Here is an 18,011-nt window from a genome sequence, read left to right as displayed (position 1 = left end):
TTTTCACTGATGTATGTTTTGTTTTGTTTTTTGGGAGGGGGGGTTGCTTTTCTTTTTTTTTGCTTTTTTAAAAACACAATTCAATTATAATAAGTCCTTGGCTTCCTTACCTGAGGGAGAGGAGAGGTCTTTTACCCTAAAAACGCAAAGAATTTTTTTTAACAGTCATAAAACATGTTTGTGAAAATATATTTTGCAAGTATATGTAAGTTATGTAATGTAATCCGTGGTCATTTTATTTATCTTTGATATGAATCGAAGTTGTTTGATGGAAAACATACCTATGAGCAGCGAACTTAAGGTTCATCTCATCTTCACTAGTCAGAATTTCCCTGGTATGTTTTCATCAGCTGAAAATCATGCATTGCATAGTGTTATAGGGGTTGTGCAGTTTGGATTTTTTCCTCTAGCCTTGCTAAATTCATACAGATACAGGCTGTATATTTGTGATTGAACTGTTGGGGTCTTTTTTTCACTAAAATAGGACAGCATACTTACTTTCTAGACAACTGAATGATGTGAATTAAGAATTATTTCTGAGAATAGTTAAATCAGACATTTTCAGAATGTTAAGAAAGAGTAAGAAGACTATGACTTAATTTTTTCCTCTATGGTATATTTAAGCACATGCCTGTCATAACAGAAAAAGTTGTGAGGTATTTTTTAAACATGAGTAAAACACCCTTTTTTTCCTTTGTCACATTTTCAGTATTTCTGTTGTGGTCCTTTACCTATTCACACAACTATGCTGGCAACTGCGTTTATCAACTGAGGGAATGATGCAGATGCAGGTTTCACTGAAGCGGTTGAGAGTTATTTTAGTCGGTCAACAAATAATCTCACCTCCTGTCTGCTTACCCTTTTCCTCCTGTCTGCAGGCTGTCTTTAGTTGCTTACAATATTTAGGTTTATGAAAGAAGACCAGTAGTTTTAATGGTCACTGTTTTTGATGATGAGCCCTAACTGTTTGATTTGGTACTGTCTCAGGACCAACTACAACTGGAGTTCTGTTGTACCTGGCACAGAGGCAGAATAGTAGATGCTGTTGTTCTGTTAAATTAGTTTAAACACTTAACTCCCATCTCAAATTCATGTTGAGAGTATGAGCAGCATATTTCTTACGGACATAAATCAGGGCTGTCTGGCTGGTGGTCTGCAGGCTGCAATTGGCCCGTGAGGGGTTAAGTTGCAGCCCTGGAGTTTCTTCTCAGCCACTACTCTCCCCATCACTTCTCTCACTCATACCAGAAGTCTCTCCCTGTTTTTTCTCTGGCTTTTGCTGCCTGCCCCTGCTCCAGGAGGTGGGGCAGTGCAACAGGGAAAGCTGAGGTTGATCCTGGAGCCATGCAACTGCACAGTGTGTGCATGCAAGTGGTGGTGGACATGTTGTGCAGCAGGTCGGGAGGGAGTCTGTGCAGTTTGGGGGGCCTGTGGCCTGTCCTGGTATGGCCTGTAAGTGAGCAGCTCCTCTGGGGTGTTCAACCCCTGGCCACTTAGAAGTTGGACAGCCCTGATGTAAATGTTGGGTTTCAGAATAGTTTTGTGAGAGGACCAAGGACAACGGGCAGGAGATTGTTATTGCCTGAATATGTACACTTCTGATTATCAGCTGTTTTGCCTGCTTGAATGTAGTCCCAAGAAAAGAAATGCAAAACTTGGTTCATAGATAATACCTTTTTATTAGACCAACTCTAAAAATTGCAAAAAAATTGTCTTTTTCTGCAAACTTTCAGGCTCATGTGCCCTTCCTCAGGCTCAGGGAAAGTTTAAAGATTTTAAAAAGTCCCCATATGTAGGAAATACACTTCATTTTTGCACAGAGGAAGCTGAAGATGGAAGTCTATTCCTCTGGGTCCATAAGAGTGTCTTTGTGAGTTGCTGTTTGTTGTGCAGATAAGGCAGGATTCCTTTGCTGGTGGTGTCAGATGGCAGACAGGCAGGGAGGTGTAGAAATCTTTCGTGTTCAGCAATGACGTTTAAATCCAAAGTCGGTTAGAACTTGGCATTTTCCATGTAAAATGCACTGCAGTAAACACTTGCAAATGGTGTATTCTTAGATGTTGTATTATCCAAAACCAAACCCCCAAAATACTTCAGTAAAATGTTATCTGTGTGCTTCAATGTTGAGCCCATAAACAAACATTTCTTTCACTTAAATCAAAATACTGTAGAATCTGTTTAAACTCAGTAATTTTAAACAAAACAAGGAACAGTTGAAGCAAGACCTCTGCCCAGTACCTGTCTAGTATGTGCTCTGTCCTCTGTTATCTTTTCATTATTGTTGATGACACAATGAATGAGAGGAAATAACATGAGATGAGAATTAAAGAAGGATTATGAGGTTACTTACTTTCATTATACAAACATTTCTTGGTATGTTGCTGTTTTAAATGAGAAAATCAGAGTTAAGTTAGAGAACAGTAGTTAGGATGGGCTGGGAAAGAAGATGAAAGAATAGGAGAAGGAAGGTATTGGTTATATACCACGTACAAAGATTAGCGCATTCACCAGCTACTAGGAGAAAGAGAAAGGGTGAAAGCAGTGAGTTGAAGAGCAGGAAAAGCAAGATAGAAGTAGAAATGTGTGAAAACAGGAAGTGATAAAGATCATTAGAGCATAAGGAGAAAAAAGAATCAAGGATTGCCTGGAGGACAAGGAGGAAATTGGAGGGTGGAAGACAGGCCAAATGTTATAGTGTGAACATGCAAGTTGTATTTAGTTGATATAGGTAAAATAAAGGGAAAAGCTGTTTTGATGTTACCAGGCTATGAAAGGAAGGAAGAACACAGACTCAAGCTGTGTGGAATACAGCTTCTTGCATACATAGGTATCTGTGTTTAGACAGTGTTACCATATTCTCTGATGCCTTCCTCTATTTCAAATTGATTTCTTTAATTATACAGCTCAGCAAAGCATGTTGAAAGGTATCTAAAATAATCATATATAAAATATAAAACCAAATAATATTTTTATCGATTAAAAATATACAAATGTCACCTTGCTTAATGGATCATGTTGAAATACAAGCATGTGACACAATATCACTACATGTTTTTTATATATATTTGCAGCTGCATTTAGACAAGCTTTTAATATGTACTCTGAAGGAGGGAAGGAACTGGCATTTTTTATTTGGATGTTTTCTGGATATAGGTTGTTAGTTCCCTGAGATGTTGTGCTGGACTGATGGATGAAGAAAGAACAGGAAGCAAACAGTTACTTACCTGTGCACTTTTTTATTCAAGCTCTTATAGAACATCTGTTGAACATAATCAATGCTGATTCTCCCAGTTGGTTTGAATTTCACGGCAGTGCTCTGATACCATGCCAGATTCTCAGATGTGAGAAAATTAGATTTAAATTGCATATCTGGCTTTTAAAAAAATATTACTCCCTGTTAATCACTTCTGTCTCTTTGTAAATGTGCACTCCATTTTTCTTAAGCTAGCCCTTTGACTCGCTCTTGCATGGGAAGTAGACTGCCAAAAGTGTTGACCTACCAAAGGTCAGCAGAGCTACCATGCACCAGAAAGCAGGTGCACAGCCCCAAAAGGTATCATTCTCCTTGATCCACAGAACTAAGCAGCTTTTCCATTGGAGATACTAAAATACAGAAACTCCTTTCATTGCCATTCACTCCTGAAGCATGCTGTTTCAATGAGATTTAAAACTTCAGTAATCCATTATCAGTAAAAAGAAACTTTATCTTTTTACCTACTTACTCACCTGACCCTTCCTTCACACCCAAGCAATCCTGCTTCCTTCATTTTCAACTTCTAGGCTACCTACCTTTTGCCACAAGTTTTACTGTTTTGAGGAAGCCAGGTACATAGAGTAGAATTTTGAAATGCACTAAGGCCATGATTGTATGCTGATTCGTTTAGTCTGGTGACGAAATAAGTCTTCTCCACTCACTTGAGCTCTGTGCATCTCCAAGTCCAGCAGCTTAGGGCACTTTCCACTTGAGGTGGCTTTTCCAGCTATCTTGCTTCTTAAAGTGGTGAGGGGGGTTAATGAGAGCCTCACCTGATTAGGCTAGTCTTAGGAAGGATACAAAACCCAGCCCTGAGGTGAGCAGGCAGTAACATCCTGGAGGCTTCTGCGGGAACATCTCAGAAGGATGGCTGCTGTTCCTGAATGCCAGTGTGGGGAGTACATCCTGCAGCAGTCTGGAGGCTTGGGAAGGGGCTAAGTAGTAGAGGAGGTCCAAAAGCCTAGAGAGAAGCTAAGAGGGGGACCAGTGGGTCCAGGAGCCCAGTGAGAGGGGCTGAGCATATTGAGGAGCCCAGAGAGAGTGCCTGAGTGCATAGAATGAACAGCAGTGAGGGATACCAGTGAGTGATGATGACACCTGAAAGGCTTGGGGCATGGTGTAGGGGCTAATGAGCCATGCAGTTAGCCCATAAGGCAATGATCATGGGCACCTGGTAGCCATTAGTGTGTGATCTAGTTTGGGAAGCCCCAGGAGCAGCCTCCTTTATGTAAAAAAGCAAAACATCAAGGTGTGGCAGGTGAGAGAAGGAGTGACTGCCCAAAGGAGAGTAGAGTGGATAAGGGGAAAAAGGGACTTCATGGCCACCCCTGGCGACCCTGTTACAGACCGATGTAACAGTTGACATATTTCCAAGTGAAGCGCACTTGGAAACTTTTCAGAAAAGAAATGTTTCAACCAAGGGGTGCACATAACCTGTGCTGCTCCTGGCTGGAATATTTCAAAATGCTGCAGCGTCCTCTAGGTTGCAGCAACCTGTTAGGCTCCCCACTCCTCTCTCCCCTGTCCCTTCACAGGATTGAGGCAGAGAGGAAGGGAGAGTATAGAGATAAGTAGGAGGTTGGGGGCTCCCCAGCCACACAGCTGGGATTCTGATATTGTGGCTACAATTTCCTCTACTTCCTCTTTCCCCCTCTTAGCTAAGTGGAGAAATGGAGGGCTGGAAGGCCTGGCTTTGGTGGTAACAGGGGCCACAGAAGAAGGGCAGGGGGAATAAGATGGGCTCTGGGCCTGGCATGGGCAGGGGCCCCATAAATGTACCTGGCAACTGGAGAGTTGATAGACTATCCACCCACTCTTTGTCTCCCTCATGTAGACATAACCAAAATTGAAACTCTCAAAAATATTTTACAATTTGGCTACACTGGGTTTTTAACCACTTTGCCAATGCATCTGTGTTAATAGTCTCTTGCACTGATGCAGCTTACTCTGGACAGGTTTAGCTGCCGAAGGTTTTGTATGTATATAGCTAAAAACTCAGTGTCTGTAAGGCCTTATATTAGTATGGTCATCTTAAAAAATTAGGTGCTCCTATATATTTTACAGGGTAGGAGATCCTTGTTTCTGTGCTTACACTTTTTTCTAAGATGTTTCCGCTTGCCAGTTTTCACGTAGGTGCCTCTGGTTGGGGAATTAAGAGTATGATTTTATAATGGGCCTTGAGATTCATAATGCCACACAATTTGGATAGATGTAATACTTCATAAAAATCTTGGAAAATTTTGTGTGGCATGAGCTATGGGTCCACTAACATTATATAAGACACCTGAGGTCTTGATCCAACAAAAGCATTTAAGCATATGAATACTGCTGCTGAAGTCGGCAGTACTTAACATCCTGTTTAAAATGATGTATGTGCCTAAGATCTTGCTTAGATTGGGGCATGTCTGAGTTTGGTTAAAAGCATGAAATGTGCCAGTCTGCTCACACACACTCTCTCTCTCTCTCTCTCTCTCTCTCTCTCTCTCTCTTACTTTAAATTAATATCCTTCAGAGGCTGCCATCATCGGAGCTTGCTTCCAGCTCCGTGGGTGAGTGATCATACAGCTGCCTCCAAAATTAGCCAGTGGTTTAGCTCCAAGTGTGTGCCCACCAGTTACGGTTATCTCCATTGCAACAGTCTCTGGAAGCAAGATTAAAATCTGTATTCTTTAGATCCTTTTCTCTCCTTATAGTGTGTTTCTTGTGTAAGTTTTACTATGTGCATTGGAGAACACTTTACAGTAGTCACTTTTATAGTTTCCATCAAAGAAGTCAGTTAGACATTTTCTGTACTTGGGATTAGACTGAATTCAGACCTTTGGAGATGGTAGCCTACGTAGCTCAGCCAGTTCTGAGCAGAATTTAGCACAAACTCATGTCCTGGTTTTCTGTATCTAAACTTGAGGTTTTGCACTAATGTAGCTACAACTTTTACAGGCCATTGTTGACTAAATCCCAAATAGAAAGGAGTCCTTAGTCAAGGCATGGGTGAAAAGCTTCTCGTAATCATTAAAAAAAAATTACCGGAACCCATATGAAAATGTATAAAGAGTTTTAGAAATCCAGGACACACTACTTTAAAGGATACTCTGGCAGAAACAGGAGTTTAAATAAATCAAGTTGACAGTGTCCCTTTTAACTATAGAGAGCAGTGTGGCTGTTTTTAAGGATTGACAGCTATCACCCAGAAGTGGCTAAGCAATTTCAGTATGCATTTACTAGTTTTAGGCAGTCTTTGCACAATTTGTTCCACACTGGTGGGCCTCAAGGAAATCGGTAGTTTCCTCCATGGTTGTAAGTATCAGTCTTCATGAAAAAAATGGCTGTTTGGGCCTAAATTTTTAAGGCAATTTTTGATTCTGCAGAAGGGAAGGCACTAAATAAACACAAACTACTTTTCCTGTGAGTGCAGTATATGCTCCCCTAAATGGGAGACTTTGCTTATGTTAATGTAAAGAGAAGTAACTGAATTGTTAAATTCTAGAAAACACAGTAAAGAATGATCCATTTGGAGCCCGAGTTATATAAACGCTTTAGCCTGATCTGCATTCTGCACATAGATGCATACCCAAGTAACTGTATGAGTTAAGAATTTTTCTTTAACCAGTGTTGTTACCCTTATACAACCCATAGCAGATGCAGGTATTCCACAAAAAAGGTGTCTTTGTACATTAATGTAATTTTTCTGCTGGTAAGAATAAGCTTTCCCATACCAAGCACCTTTATACCAGTATGGATGAGACTTAGGCGTGAGTAGTCTTATCTGCCTTAAGTGACTACTTATCTAAATATATCTTTAAATGTTTGTATAATTGGGATGGGACCTATGTCCTGGAGCAAAGGTAGGATAGGTGTTATTTGTATAGGCTGGCTTGTGTAGTTGTTTTAATTTCTGCCCGTCCCTTTCCAAAGCTAGTGAGCTCATGCTGTTTAAAATTATAATATACAGATGAATGGAAATGATATAAGCATGGGTAAATAAATATAAATAAAGCAAACAAACATAAAAAGAGAGATGTTGTATGTTTGTTATTACATTGCAGTGATAACTATGACATCTATGACTATTGTTTTTCTTTTCCATTAAAAATATAGCTGACTGGAATGTCACAATCCCATTTTTATACTGTGACACATCTTTAATTGTTTTAGGGCTTTAATATGTAGAAATCCTTTTACTACTTTTGGAGAACAATGGAATGGTGTCTTGGGCAAACAAGAAACAAACACCAAGAACTTGAGCAGACGCAGATTTTGTGGGTTTTATTATAGATGGCACAGGTAGCAATGCCTACAGTTACAGTTGCCTGACATCTTCCGGGATCAGGTCGTTTTCATTTACTTATATCTTTTCCAAATTTAAAATGTTTCGAATTTAAATTTTCCATGCTGTGCATCTGCCTCAGGTTGACTTTTTTTAAAAATTATTTAAGCAGAAATAGCTCAGCCGTTTCCAAAAGTGATTTAGAGAAATGTATTTTTACAAAACTTAAAAATATTTTATGGGTGTTTTGCTGAGAAGCTATGGTGGTTCAGTGTTTTGGAGCATGGACTTAACACTTGGCAAGGTAGATTGTGCAGTTTGTGTCCCTGTGAACATCTGCCAAAGTTCATCCAGAAAAGTTCCACTTTTCTGCGGGGGGGGAAGGGGGAAGGGTCTGTATACACAGTAGGTAGAAACTTGTTAGAGTTTGATAGCTACATTTGCCAAAAATCCCATTTGCACTGTGGCCGCACAGTCTTTCATGGTACCCAGGGACTTACCAGATTGCATATGCCATATTCATCTCCGAGGTGCAAGGGCTGAGCAGGAATTCCCTGGTAATATGCCTGGCTGCAAGGGACTGCTGTGATATTAAATACAGGAGCTGAGTCAGTGGTCTGCTGGTGGTAGCCAGGCAGTGAGGAGGAGAAGGAAGAAGCTGTCTGACTTGAATGCAGAGGAGTGAAGAAAAGATGGGAGAAAGAGCAAGGGATTTAGGACAAGGAATGTGGAAATGACTTCAGAGGAAAGATAAGAGCCTGAGGGAGAAGAAAAGTTTGAAGCAGAGAGGGAGAGAAAATGAAAGGGGACTTATGCAGAGGGAATGGTAAAAGAAATAGAAATTGGGGATAGGGAAGGATCGGGGTAGTGAGGGCAGGAGCTGCATAATGAGGAGATTAAGAACAGGGAAACAATGATGGGAAGGACGTAGAGGGGAGGAGTCATCAAACAGTGGTGAGGGATTAGCACAAGATGCAAGGTTTGAGGAGATCGGCCATTGTAAAACGTAGGGTGTGGCATGTTAGGAACTGGAAGGATAGGTCTGTACGCATTAGGCCAGTAGCACTCAACATTTTGAACTCAAGATACCCCTAGTTTGGCTTGAGGCACCCCTCCACAGTTTTTGAGACTTGAGCAGGACCCCATTTTGAAAACTAATTTATAGGTTTTTTATAGGGATGGAGCAGTGGCTAGGCAATGACAAGCTAGAGCCTGTTGTACTTACCACCTCATATCTTCTGGCACCTTGGTTGAGAATCATTCTATCAGACAAGCTTCCATACAGAACCGGAATGGAACAGTGGATTCCAGGGACTCGACATTTGTGTGTGGTATTGGAAGTTGGCTGTGCAACCCTATGTCAAAGCATGTGTATGTTCATCCTTTCCAGAAGCAAGTCCACATAGAAAATAACAGCACTCTAATGCTACCAGTAACCTGCTTAGTTTAAGTGGTAGGAGACCCTATTAATGACCTATTTGGGCAATCAGGATAATTCCACAGAATTAAATGCTTTTCTTTTTCAATTTAAGAAATGACATTCTTTTAATGCTTTTTTTCAGTGTAAAGTTTGCAAAGTGAAGGCTTAAATGATTGGAAAATAACACATAATTTCTCCATTTTAAAAACAAAAGGAAAGGCTGATCTGGGCAGCTACAGGCCAATTAGTATGATATTAATAGTATGGAAGGCTTTAGAACAAATTTTGCATGAAGAATAATTAAAACTACAGAAATAAATGGAAAATAGAATTAAATGCACCATGGATTTATCAAAGACTGTTCTTTCCTGATTCACTTGATAGCTTTCTTTGATCACTGATTGTATTGACATAGAAAATGTGATATAGCTCGTGTATTTGATCTTCCATTAAGTGTCTGATATGATGACTGTCACTGGTAGTTGTTGTATGGCTTTGGCCCCTTCTTGGTTGGTGCCTTCCTCCCTAGCGACATCAGGGTGAGACCACACCCTAGGGCCACCTAGATGGTTCTGAACACTGCCCCTACTCACCTGCCACGACTTTGATGTTGATAGATGGGGAAGGCAGTTCCCTGTCAGTGGTCCCAGTGGGGTTGCAACCCTGGGTCTTTTTTTGTGGGGCTCCAAAACTCCCCTTTACCCCACCTTTACCACATCCACGGCCTGGGAGAGCTCAGCCCCCTTGTACCCTGGTGTGATCTCTCCTCACCCCTGAGGCCCACCCTGAGTGGGGTAGGGTGTTCAGCCATCAATCACCACGGGACTGATCCTTAATCTTCAGGCCAACCCATGGACAAACTAAACACACCCCAGCCTGGTGTAACAATAACTCAAAAGGTCCTTCGCTACCTGCAAAGGCATTAGTCGTCTACTGATGAAGTACAGGGGACTCCAGCTCCCTGAACCCTTCTGCCTCCCTGGGGAGAGAAGGAGACTCAACGTCAATCCCTCCACTTACTCTTTCCAGGGGGCCCGTAGCTTGGGAGCTAATCACTCCTGTTCCCACCAACGGGTGGGAGTTGCCCCTTCCCTGCCAGGTTCTGGGCCAGTTGCCACTGCCTCCTCTTTCTTCACCTGGCTCCTGCCAAGTCTTGGCGTCACTCACCACCCTTCCCCACTGAGGTACCTGGCCACTCCCGCAGAGCCTGATCTTTACCCACGACTGTGGGGACAGTCTTCCTCTCCCTGCCGTGCCTCTCTGGCCAATTCTGGCTCCTTGAGCTCCACCCCAGGGTTTTTCCTGCCGGGTGGCTCTGTTGGACACTGGGGCTTCTCACCCTGAGCCCCGCTCCACCACTCCTACTTGCTCTGCTGCCTGTGGCTCCCCACCGGTGTCCCGCTTCTCCCTGCCAGCATTCTGCTCCTCTCCACTTGGCTTCACCGTCCAGGGCTCCACGCTGGTGTCCTGATCTTGCTCGCAGGCATCCCACTGCTCCTTGCTTGGCTCCCCTACTTGCCTGACCCCGGCAGCCTCCGTCTGTCCTCCCCAGCAGCTGGGTGTCTCCCCAGCTGCCTTTTGAGCAGCCTGTGCTACTTCCAGGCTCTGCCCCTGGGGATCGCTGATCCTCAGGCTCAGGCAGCTGCAGAGCCACCAAGCCTGCACTGGTGTCTTCCCCCAGCTGCTGCTTATACCGGCCCATGCAGTAAGTATCGGGGCTCATCGGGTGGGGTCCCGAGACATGCTGAGGAGGGGGGCTTTTGTCTCCCCTCCCACAGTGACCACAGGAAATTATTACTTAAGATAGAGAAGATGGGAAGCAGTACAGTATTTTAAAGTAGGTAATGAACTGGCCAAATGGTTTGATGACACTAGACATTTTTGAAAATGGGAAGCATCAGGTTAGAAGGAGGTAATGACGAGTTCATCAAGGATTGGGGTTGATTTTATTTAACAGATTCATTGCTGTTACACACAGGTAGTTGGTGCAAAAAGTAGGTGTATTCTGATAATTTGCTTGATGATCTGGAGGTAGAGGTATCGTCAGTACAAAAGCAGATCAGGAATACAAGAGTAATTGGACTTGATGACTGCACGTCTCTGGAAACATGCAGGATCAGACTGAGAGAGGCTGCACACTCCTGCCTGCTTAGTTTATCAGATAACCCTAATACAGTCAAGAGTACATGTTGTTGTAGTCTTTCCTGCTCTGGCTCTTTGAGGTGTGTGGGGCAGTTCCACCTAGCTGTAGTGGGGCCACAGCACCCCAGCTAAGAACCATTAAGGTCATCTGAGGCAACACAACAGTTGCTCTCAGCTCGGGGGCCACCAAAGAAAAAAAATTTGGGCAGGAGGGAGGTGCCTGCCATGAATCTAAGAAAGTTGAGAACTGCTGACTTAGGAGATATCCAACTATCAGAGCAGAGAGGTTCTGGATCAGCCTTCTAATAAGACTAATAGACCTAACAAATGGAAAGATGGAGCTCACTCAGGTTAAGAAGAGATTAAATGATGTGATTTTCCATGATAGCAAGAGACTAGACTTGATCCAGGAGGTCCTTTACAGTTGTCTTTTCTTCTCACTTGTATGGGGTCTGATTTTCTTAATTACAGAGTACTTGTAACTACAGGCAACCCCCCCACTTAGTGCGCCTAATTGGTTCCTGAAAAAACTAACATTAAGCGAAACGAGCATTAAGTGAAACCGAAAGTGTTTGGTGACCCAAGATGGCAACCGCGAGTGTTATAACAAAACTTGCTAAGCACTAAGTGAAATCAGGTATCAATTTCAAATGAGTATTATATAAGTGCAGCAGTGTTAAGTGGGGCTTACCTGTACTGCCTGTCTTATCATGGAAGCTCTGCTTCAAACAGTGCTGTATTTCGGAGTTCATAAAGTTCTTTGGGATTTTTTGCTGATTTTGGCAATTTCAGTAGTGCTCATATGTGATTTTGCCAAAGTAGGAATTAGCTGTGTAGCAGAAGAGAGTATTCTACATCACACCTGAAAGAAATAGAAGGAGAAAATTACAAGCACTGTGTGCAAATTAAACGTATCACAATTGCTTGATTTGGGTTCCTTTAAAGCTGTAATCCAGAAATTATAATAATAAAGTTGCAAACACTTTAGCAAAATATTGTACGCAATCTTTGGAAGTTGCTTGGAAAAAGATAAAAAATGAGCTCTGCTTTGTATACAGACTCCTGTTTACTGTTTTGTCTTTAGAAAATATTAGGGATAATGAATAATACTTCACTGCTTATGGTAGAGGACTTACTGGAAGTCATGGATGGGAATGATGAGTTCCTTTACTTTTTAAATGAAATAGATAGAGGACTCTCTGTTGTCATCCTGTTAATAGTTCAAAGCATGGGAAGACCTACATTTTGATGTAAACAGCATCCTGGAAGGAAGAGAAAAGAGGATAAATATGGGGAGCATCTTTTGAGTGTGGTGGAACCTACCATTTAGCCTTAGAGAGGGCACAAACCAATGCTCCCGTCCCCCCTTTTTTGTATTTCGTAATTTATATTCCTCACTATTAGAAAAAAAAATAGTATCTTAAAACACTGAGTAGGAGGAATCTGTTTGCTTGTTGACATTTTACTTCATTTTATGTATCTGGTTAAAAGACTTCTGAAATTTCTTGTAAAAAGAACATCCACTGGATTATCTTACGGGTACTCAGAATTTATACAGTTTGCAAAGTTGCATAAGAAGAAAAGTTTAGTTTCCTTTTTAATAGTCTTTGGGGTTTTTGATATTTGTGTTTATCTTGTACAATAAATATTATCACACAGACAAAAATGTATTAGTGAGACAATTTAAGGATTCTGCAATAGAGCTTAAATTTCCTGAAAGAGCATAGGGCAGCGTTAGATAGACTGACACCCATTTTACTTAGTCCTGTTTCAGCAACATTCTCTTCTAAAATTAAAAGGTAAGGTAAGGTAAGATGTTCCTTGTGTTGATGGCTGACTATAGAGCTTTGTGCATCTGGCTTGTATTTATATAGTCTCAGACTTTGGGTCTCTTTCCTAAAGATTCTGTTTGCTTCAAAGCAGTCATAACTGTTGTTCCTTTAGAGCCCATCCCCATGAGTGGGAATGTGCATGTTCCCTGGGAATAGTTAGCAGCACCTGGGCTGGCTCCAGCAGCAAAGAACAGCTGGTGGGGGTTTCCTGGGCCCCCAGCAGCAAAGATTTGGGCACACGGAGCCTGGCCAGCGGCTGGATTGTGCCTCTGGCCAGCCAGGCTACTGTTTAGGGTGGCGCAAACTGTAGCCATGTGTGCTGTGTGGGTTTTTTTCTGGCAAGGGTCGGGTTTTTTTACACCGGGATCTCCCAGTGTCAGAAAAACCTGTGCCGTGCTGCAAATTAATAGTGCAGCGACCCATCTGCAGTGTCAGAGATTGCACATACATATTCATCTGGATGTGCTCCTAGAGTTCATTTAAAAAAAAAAAAACCCGCTTTAGTTAGAATCTCTATACACAAAATGTACTGGGTTATTTTACATTGTAGACTGTAAGTGGGTTTCTTTTTTGTTTTCAAATGTAGCTGGTGATTTTTGGTGCTGCCTTTTTTTTTTGGCTATTGATTGATCTATCGTCATTTTTAAAGTGAGTTGAATCTTCTGGAAAAATATTTTATAGCCTTAGTGCTGTCAGTGTATTGCTGTACATAATATTCTATGTAAGCAGAACAGCAGATGTCTGAAGTATATGTGTTGTTCAGAATTTTTTAAATTTGTGTTTTAAACTGAAATGATTTATGGCATAACTTATTTTTACATTACCAATGCAATATAACTACACACCCTCTTTATTGCTAAAGAACAGAAAGTTAACTTTTAATAAGCTGCCCGTGTAGAAGTAGAAGTTTGAATCAGTTACTGTGTTCTTCTTTTCAAATTCTGTATTTGAATTGTGTATAAACTATAGCAATTAATTTATCAGAGAACAAATGCAGAATATGACAGTTAACATATCATGTATTCTCCTTGTTTTACTGTTATACCCAACATCATGTAGGAGGTCAGTGTATTAAAATCTACAATTCATTGTTGTTTAAGCGTAATATGAAAAGACAATAAAATAAATAGGGATATATACTGGCTTCTAGCATGTTGTCCTTAAATTTATGTCTTTGAAACTTTTCTACAGAGCACACCTGTGACATCGGTACCAACAGTGCAAGTACAGGGACAGCAGATCAATTTGCAGCCACCCTCGTACACTGCAGCAAGTCAACACGGAGAGCAAGCAAAAAAACCAGGACAGAACTTCATGTGTCTGTGGCAGTCATGTAAAAAGTAAATGGCTATTTTATTTAACATCATTTTATTTATGTACTAAAGATGCTTATACATGGAATGCAGTCCATGAAAATACTATCCATTACCTTTCCTTCTGTCACCTTATACTGTGTGAGTTACCTGTGGACAAAGGAAATATTAAAATGTCGAGTGAAGCTGGAGTTGAGGAAGGGGGAATGCAGCATCTTTCTATCATTTTTGAAAAAAACTAATATGTATTTTACTTAATTTTCAGTTAGTTATACAGAAATATTTTAGTCACTGTAAATGCAAAGAATTATTTGTTCCTAATTTTGCATTATGCATATAGAAACAATTACTGCTTTCTTGTTACTTTCCTTAGATTTTAAGGGTTGCAAGAACAAGAGCGTGTCAAATTCCTTTGGATTATGATTGATTATATTAATTATAGCATCATTTGTTTGGCATGGGGATTCACAGACAACTAAGGAGATAAAGTACTTAGTCTTTAGACAACAGAGTAAGCGATGGTTAAAAAAAAGAGGGGAGTGAGGAAGAAGAGCTCATTTGAATTAACGTTACAGAAGTGTAAGATCATAAACTTACTTATATGGGCGTCTTTCCAATTCTCTTTTTTAAATAATACAGTCATATTGCGGGGACAATGTCTGAAGTTAATGCAGAGGGGAAAGTCTGTTGATGCAAAGGTAATAGCAAAACATGATGTAATGATTTTGAAAGAAAGAGGAGGGTTTGTTTATTGTATAGGATTGGGAAGGAATTGGCAGTGGCTTGAATTCATTTTAACTATAGGAGATGACAAGGGGTCATCGGGGCAACTAATGTGGCAGAAACTAGGGTACGTATGCAGGAGACATCAGATGTTGGTCATAGTGGACTTAACAAGGATTCTGGTGAAAGCGTTGCATTTAAATGGGACACAAAAAAATGCTGAGTGCAGATTCTGACTGTGTACCAAACTTTTCAATGGTAGTTTCAGTTTAATATAGTCTTTTTTTCTAATGTGATCCAGAGCCCATGATGTCTATAGAAAGATGTAATATTGGGTCAGTTTCCTAAAGGGTTCTTGTGTGCTGTTAAACAGCTTTTATGTTTTCCATTAGAGGCAGATGTACATCACTGGTGGATGGCAGGATTTTTGTACCTAGAAAGTTCATAAAATCCTTGAGGTGTTCGTATAAATATAAGATTATTTTATGGGTTTTTTAATAAAGATAAATTCAGATGATCTTAAAGGTACTTTTTTAACCATAAATAGATCAATGAATCCATGTTCCAGTGGCTATCAGTGCATGCCCTCAAGGTCCTCATTTATTACTTGATTAACAAAGACTTAAACATTTAAAAGGCTCTACTGTTTAGTTTTAGTTGCACGTGCTTAAAGTTTTGTCTGTGCAAAATGCCTTGATAAGTAATCCTTTGTTCTTTTTCCTCAATAGTGTCAGCAGGGGCCATTCATTCTATTCTCAAACATCATCATTCCCATAGTATTTTATGGTCAAAATTTGCCTTTTAGATTTGTGTTCTGCTGCACTTTTTGAAAAATAATCTTTCTTTATATTTGACTTTTGTGGTATTGATCTTTCTCTTTTATTTGTGGTTTAATGTTGTCACCAGTCTGAACTGGAAGTTTCAAATGATCCACTAAAGTGCATTTGTTTGGAAGATGTAAACAGTATTTCATCTTGATAGGCTAATTTATGTACGTTTCTGTGGTTTTGCCAGTATTAAGTAAAATGCTCAAATGTAGGCATAGCCTGCAGTCTCCTAACTGATATAACGTTTCTTTTGTCCTTCTGCTGAGAAACTATTGAGCCAAATTCTGCTTCTATTACATCCTTGTGTGCCTGTAAGTGAGGACAGAATTTGACATTCTTAATAAATTCTGAATAATGCAAAACTGCAACATATAATGACTCTGTCTGAGATGCAGCTTCATTTTTCCCCTCAGTCTGGAGCTGAAAAGTCTGTTGTCAGTATTCCATTCTATTGGATTCAGCTTCAGCTCCAATCTTTCAAGTGTTAGAGCAAAAGAATATGAGCATTAAACTTATGAAATATCAGGGCTTTAATGTTTAAACTTAAAAACAAAGCCAACCAATTTAAAGGAGTAAACAAGGCATAAACAATGAGATCCCCTTTTTTTCCTCCTTGAAACCACTCTTGCTTTGTGAGCTTAGAGATGTTGTTAGCTATGTTAGTCTGAAGTCAAGTAGAAGGCAGGGTAGATTTGTCCCTTATAGACTAACCAAAGTAGATACTGTATTTACTAAAATACCTTCGGCTATCCCTCAATACGAGGATGATGTCTGCTGGGGGAGGGAAATTATTGGTGAGTTTTAAGATGTCTGAGGAGTCTGATCTGTGCTCTGCAAGGTTTTCCACAGATATGGTTTTTCCCAAGGTGGTGCCTTGAGGAGGCACAGTTGTTGGCTAGGATGTTGTGCACTTCACTTCCTCCTCTGCCGTTTCTCCGCTTCCTGAGTAAGAGAGTTCTCTTCGAAGTGGGTTGTGGCTTGATGTATGGTACAGCAGCACTGAGACCTGTTACCAGCCAGTACTTTTCTCAGTTTGTAAGGTTTATGCCACCCTTCTTAAGGTATGCTTTCAGGGTATCCTTGTAGCACTTCCTCAGTGGATCCTCTTACCATGACTGGGAGAAGAGGACTTGCTTCGGGAGACAAGTGTCAGCCCGTCCACACACAGTGGCCAGCCCAGCGGAGTTAATGTTTCATGATCTTTACCTATATGCTGGTTATGTTAGCTGCAGAGAGGATGCTGGCATTGGTGCAGTGGTCTTCCCATATAATGAGAAGCATCTTCCTGAGGCAACGCTAATGGAACCATTCCAGGCACTTAAGATAGATTTGATACATCAGCCGCATCTCATACCTGTAGAGGAGCATGGGGGTAACCACTGCATTGTATACCAGGGTCTTAGTTTCCATCTGCAGATCTCGGTCAGCAAAGACATAGCGAAGCATCTTTCTGAAGGATACGCTGGCATAGAGGGTCCTATGTTCAATTAAAAAAAAAGAATATAAAATGACTCTGAATATATGACCCCCCCCAATATTTAGGTTCTATATATGGAAAATGTATAATTTTGTTATAATTTTCCACATAAAGAATCTAATTATTGGAGGTTTGCCTTGAATTTTTTCCCCTCCCACTGCTACAGCATAGAAAATAGATCTCGAAGGCTCGGTGGCCTCCTTGCCCTCTACCCCATTCTTACCCCTGTGACTCCCTCCCCCTCTCCTTCCCTTACTATCAGACCCTGCTCTTCCTGAGCACATGGAAGTAAGGGACATACTGGAAAACACTGACATTGGAATAAACATGCCTATAGTAATTTGCATATAGGCCAATTATTATGGCCTAGTATGCTCAGTTTGTGCATGTACTCCTGATATTCCCCCCCACAAAGGATATATGTGCTAATTAGCCCCCACTCATGGCTGGAACCTGGTGTTCTTATCACAAGTCCTGGATTGTTCCAAAAATGTATATGCAGATGAGGTACACAACAACTTGGTCCAGCTCCTCTTCATGGAGGGTGGGTGCCACACTAATCATACGTGCCAGGATAAGAGAGGGATTCTGAGTAAACTGTTTGGGGCCCCATCTGGTGATGTTAAGGCATGGTGAAGGAAACAGGAATAATTTGAAATGGAAAAAAAAGGCACAGCTCAGCTATGAGAGTGAAGAGGAAATAGAAATTTATGCCGGGTAGTGCCTCACCATGACTAAAAAAGTGTTGGTGCTGAGGGGA

The 18,011-nt window shown here is 41.0% G+C and overlaps 1 protein-coding gene across 1 annotated transcript in view; it reads left to right on the top strand.

The window, feature by feature from the left end:
- ARID2 (AT-rich interaction domain 2) overlaps positions 1-18,011 on the top strand; it is a 159,786-nt gene that overhangs the window by 120,606 nt on the left and 21,169 nt on the right. The window contains exon 16 of the mRNA XM_019543946.1: positions 14,103-14,251. Within this exon, the coding sequence (XP_019399491.1) occupies positions 14,103-14,251 (149 nt within the window). The remainder of the gene's footprint in view (positions 1-14,102; positions 14,252-18,011) is intronic.

The sequence above is a fragment of the Crocodylus porosus genome, unplaced genomic scaffold, assembly GCF_001723895.1.
Source record: "Crocodylus porosus isolate Cpor-Errol unplaced genomic scaffold, CroPor_comp1, whole genome shotgun sequence".
Lineage (NCBI taxonomy): Eukaryota > Metazoa > Chordata > Crocodylia > Crocodylidae > Crocodylus > Crocodylus porosus.
This window is presented reverse-complemented; position numbering and strand designations above follow the sequence as displayed.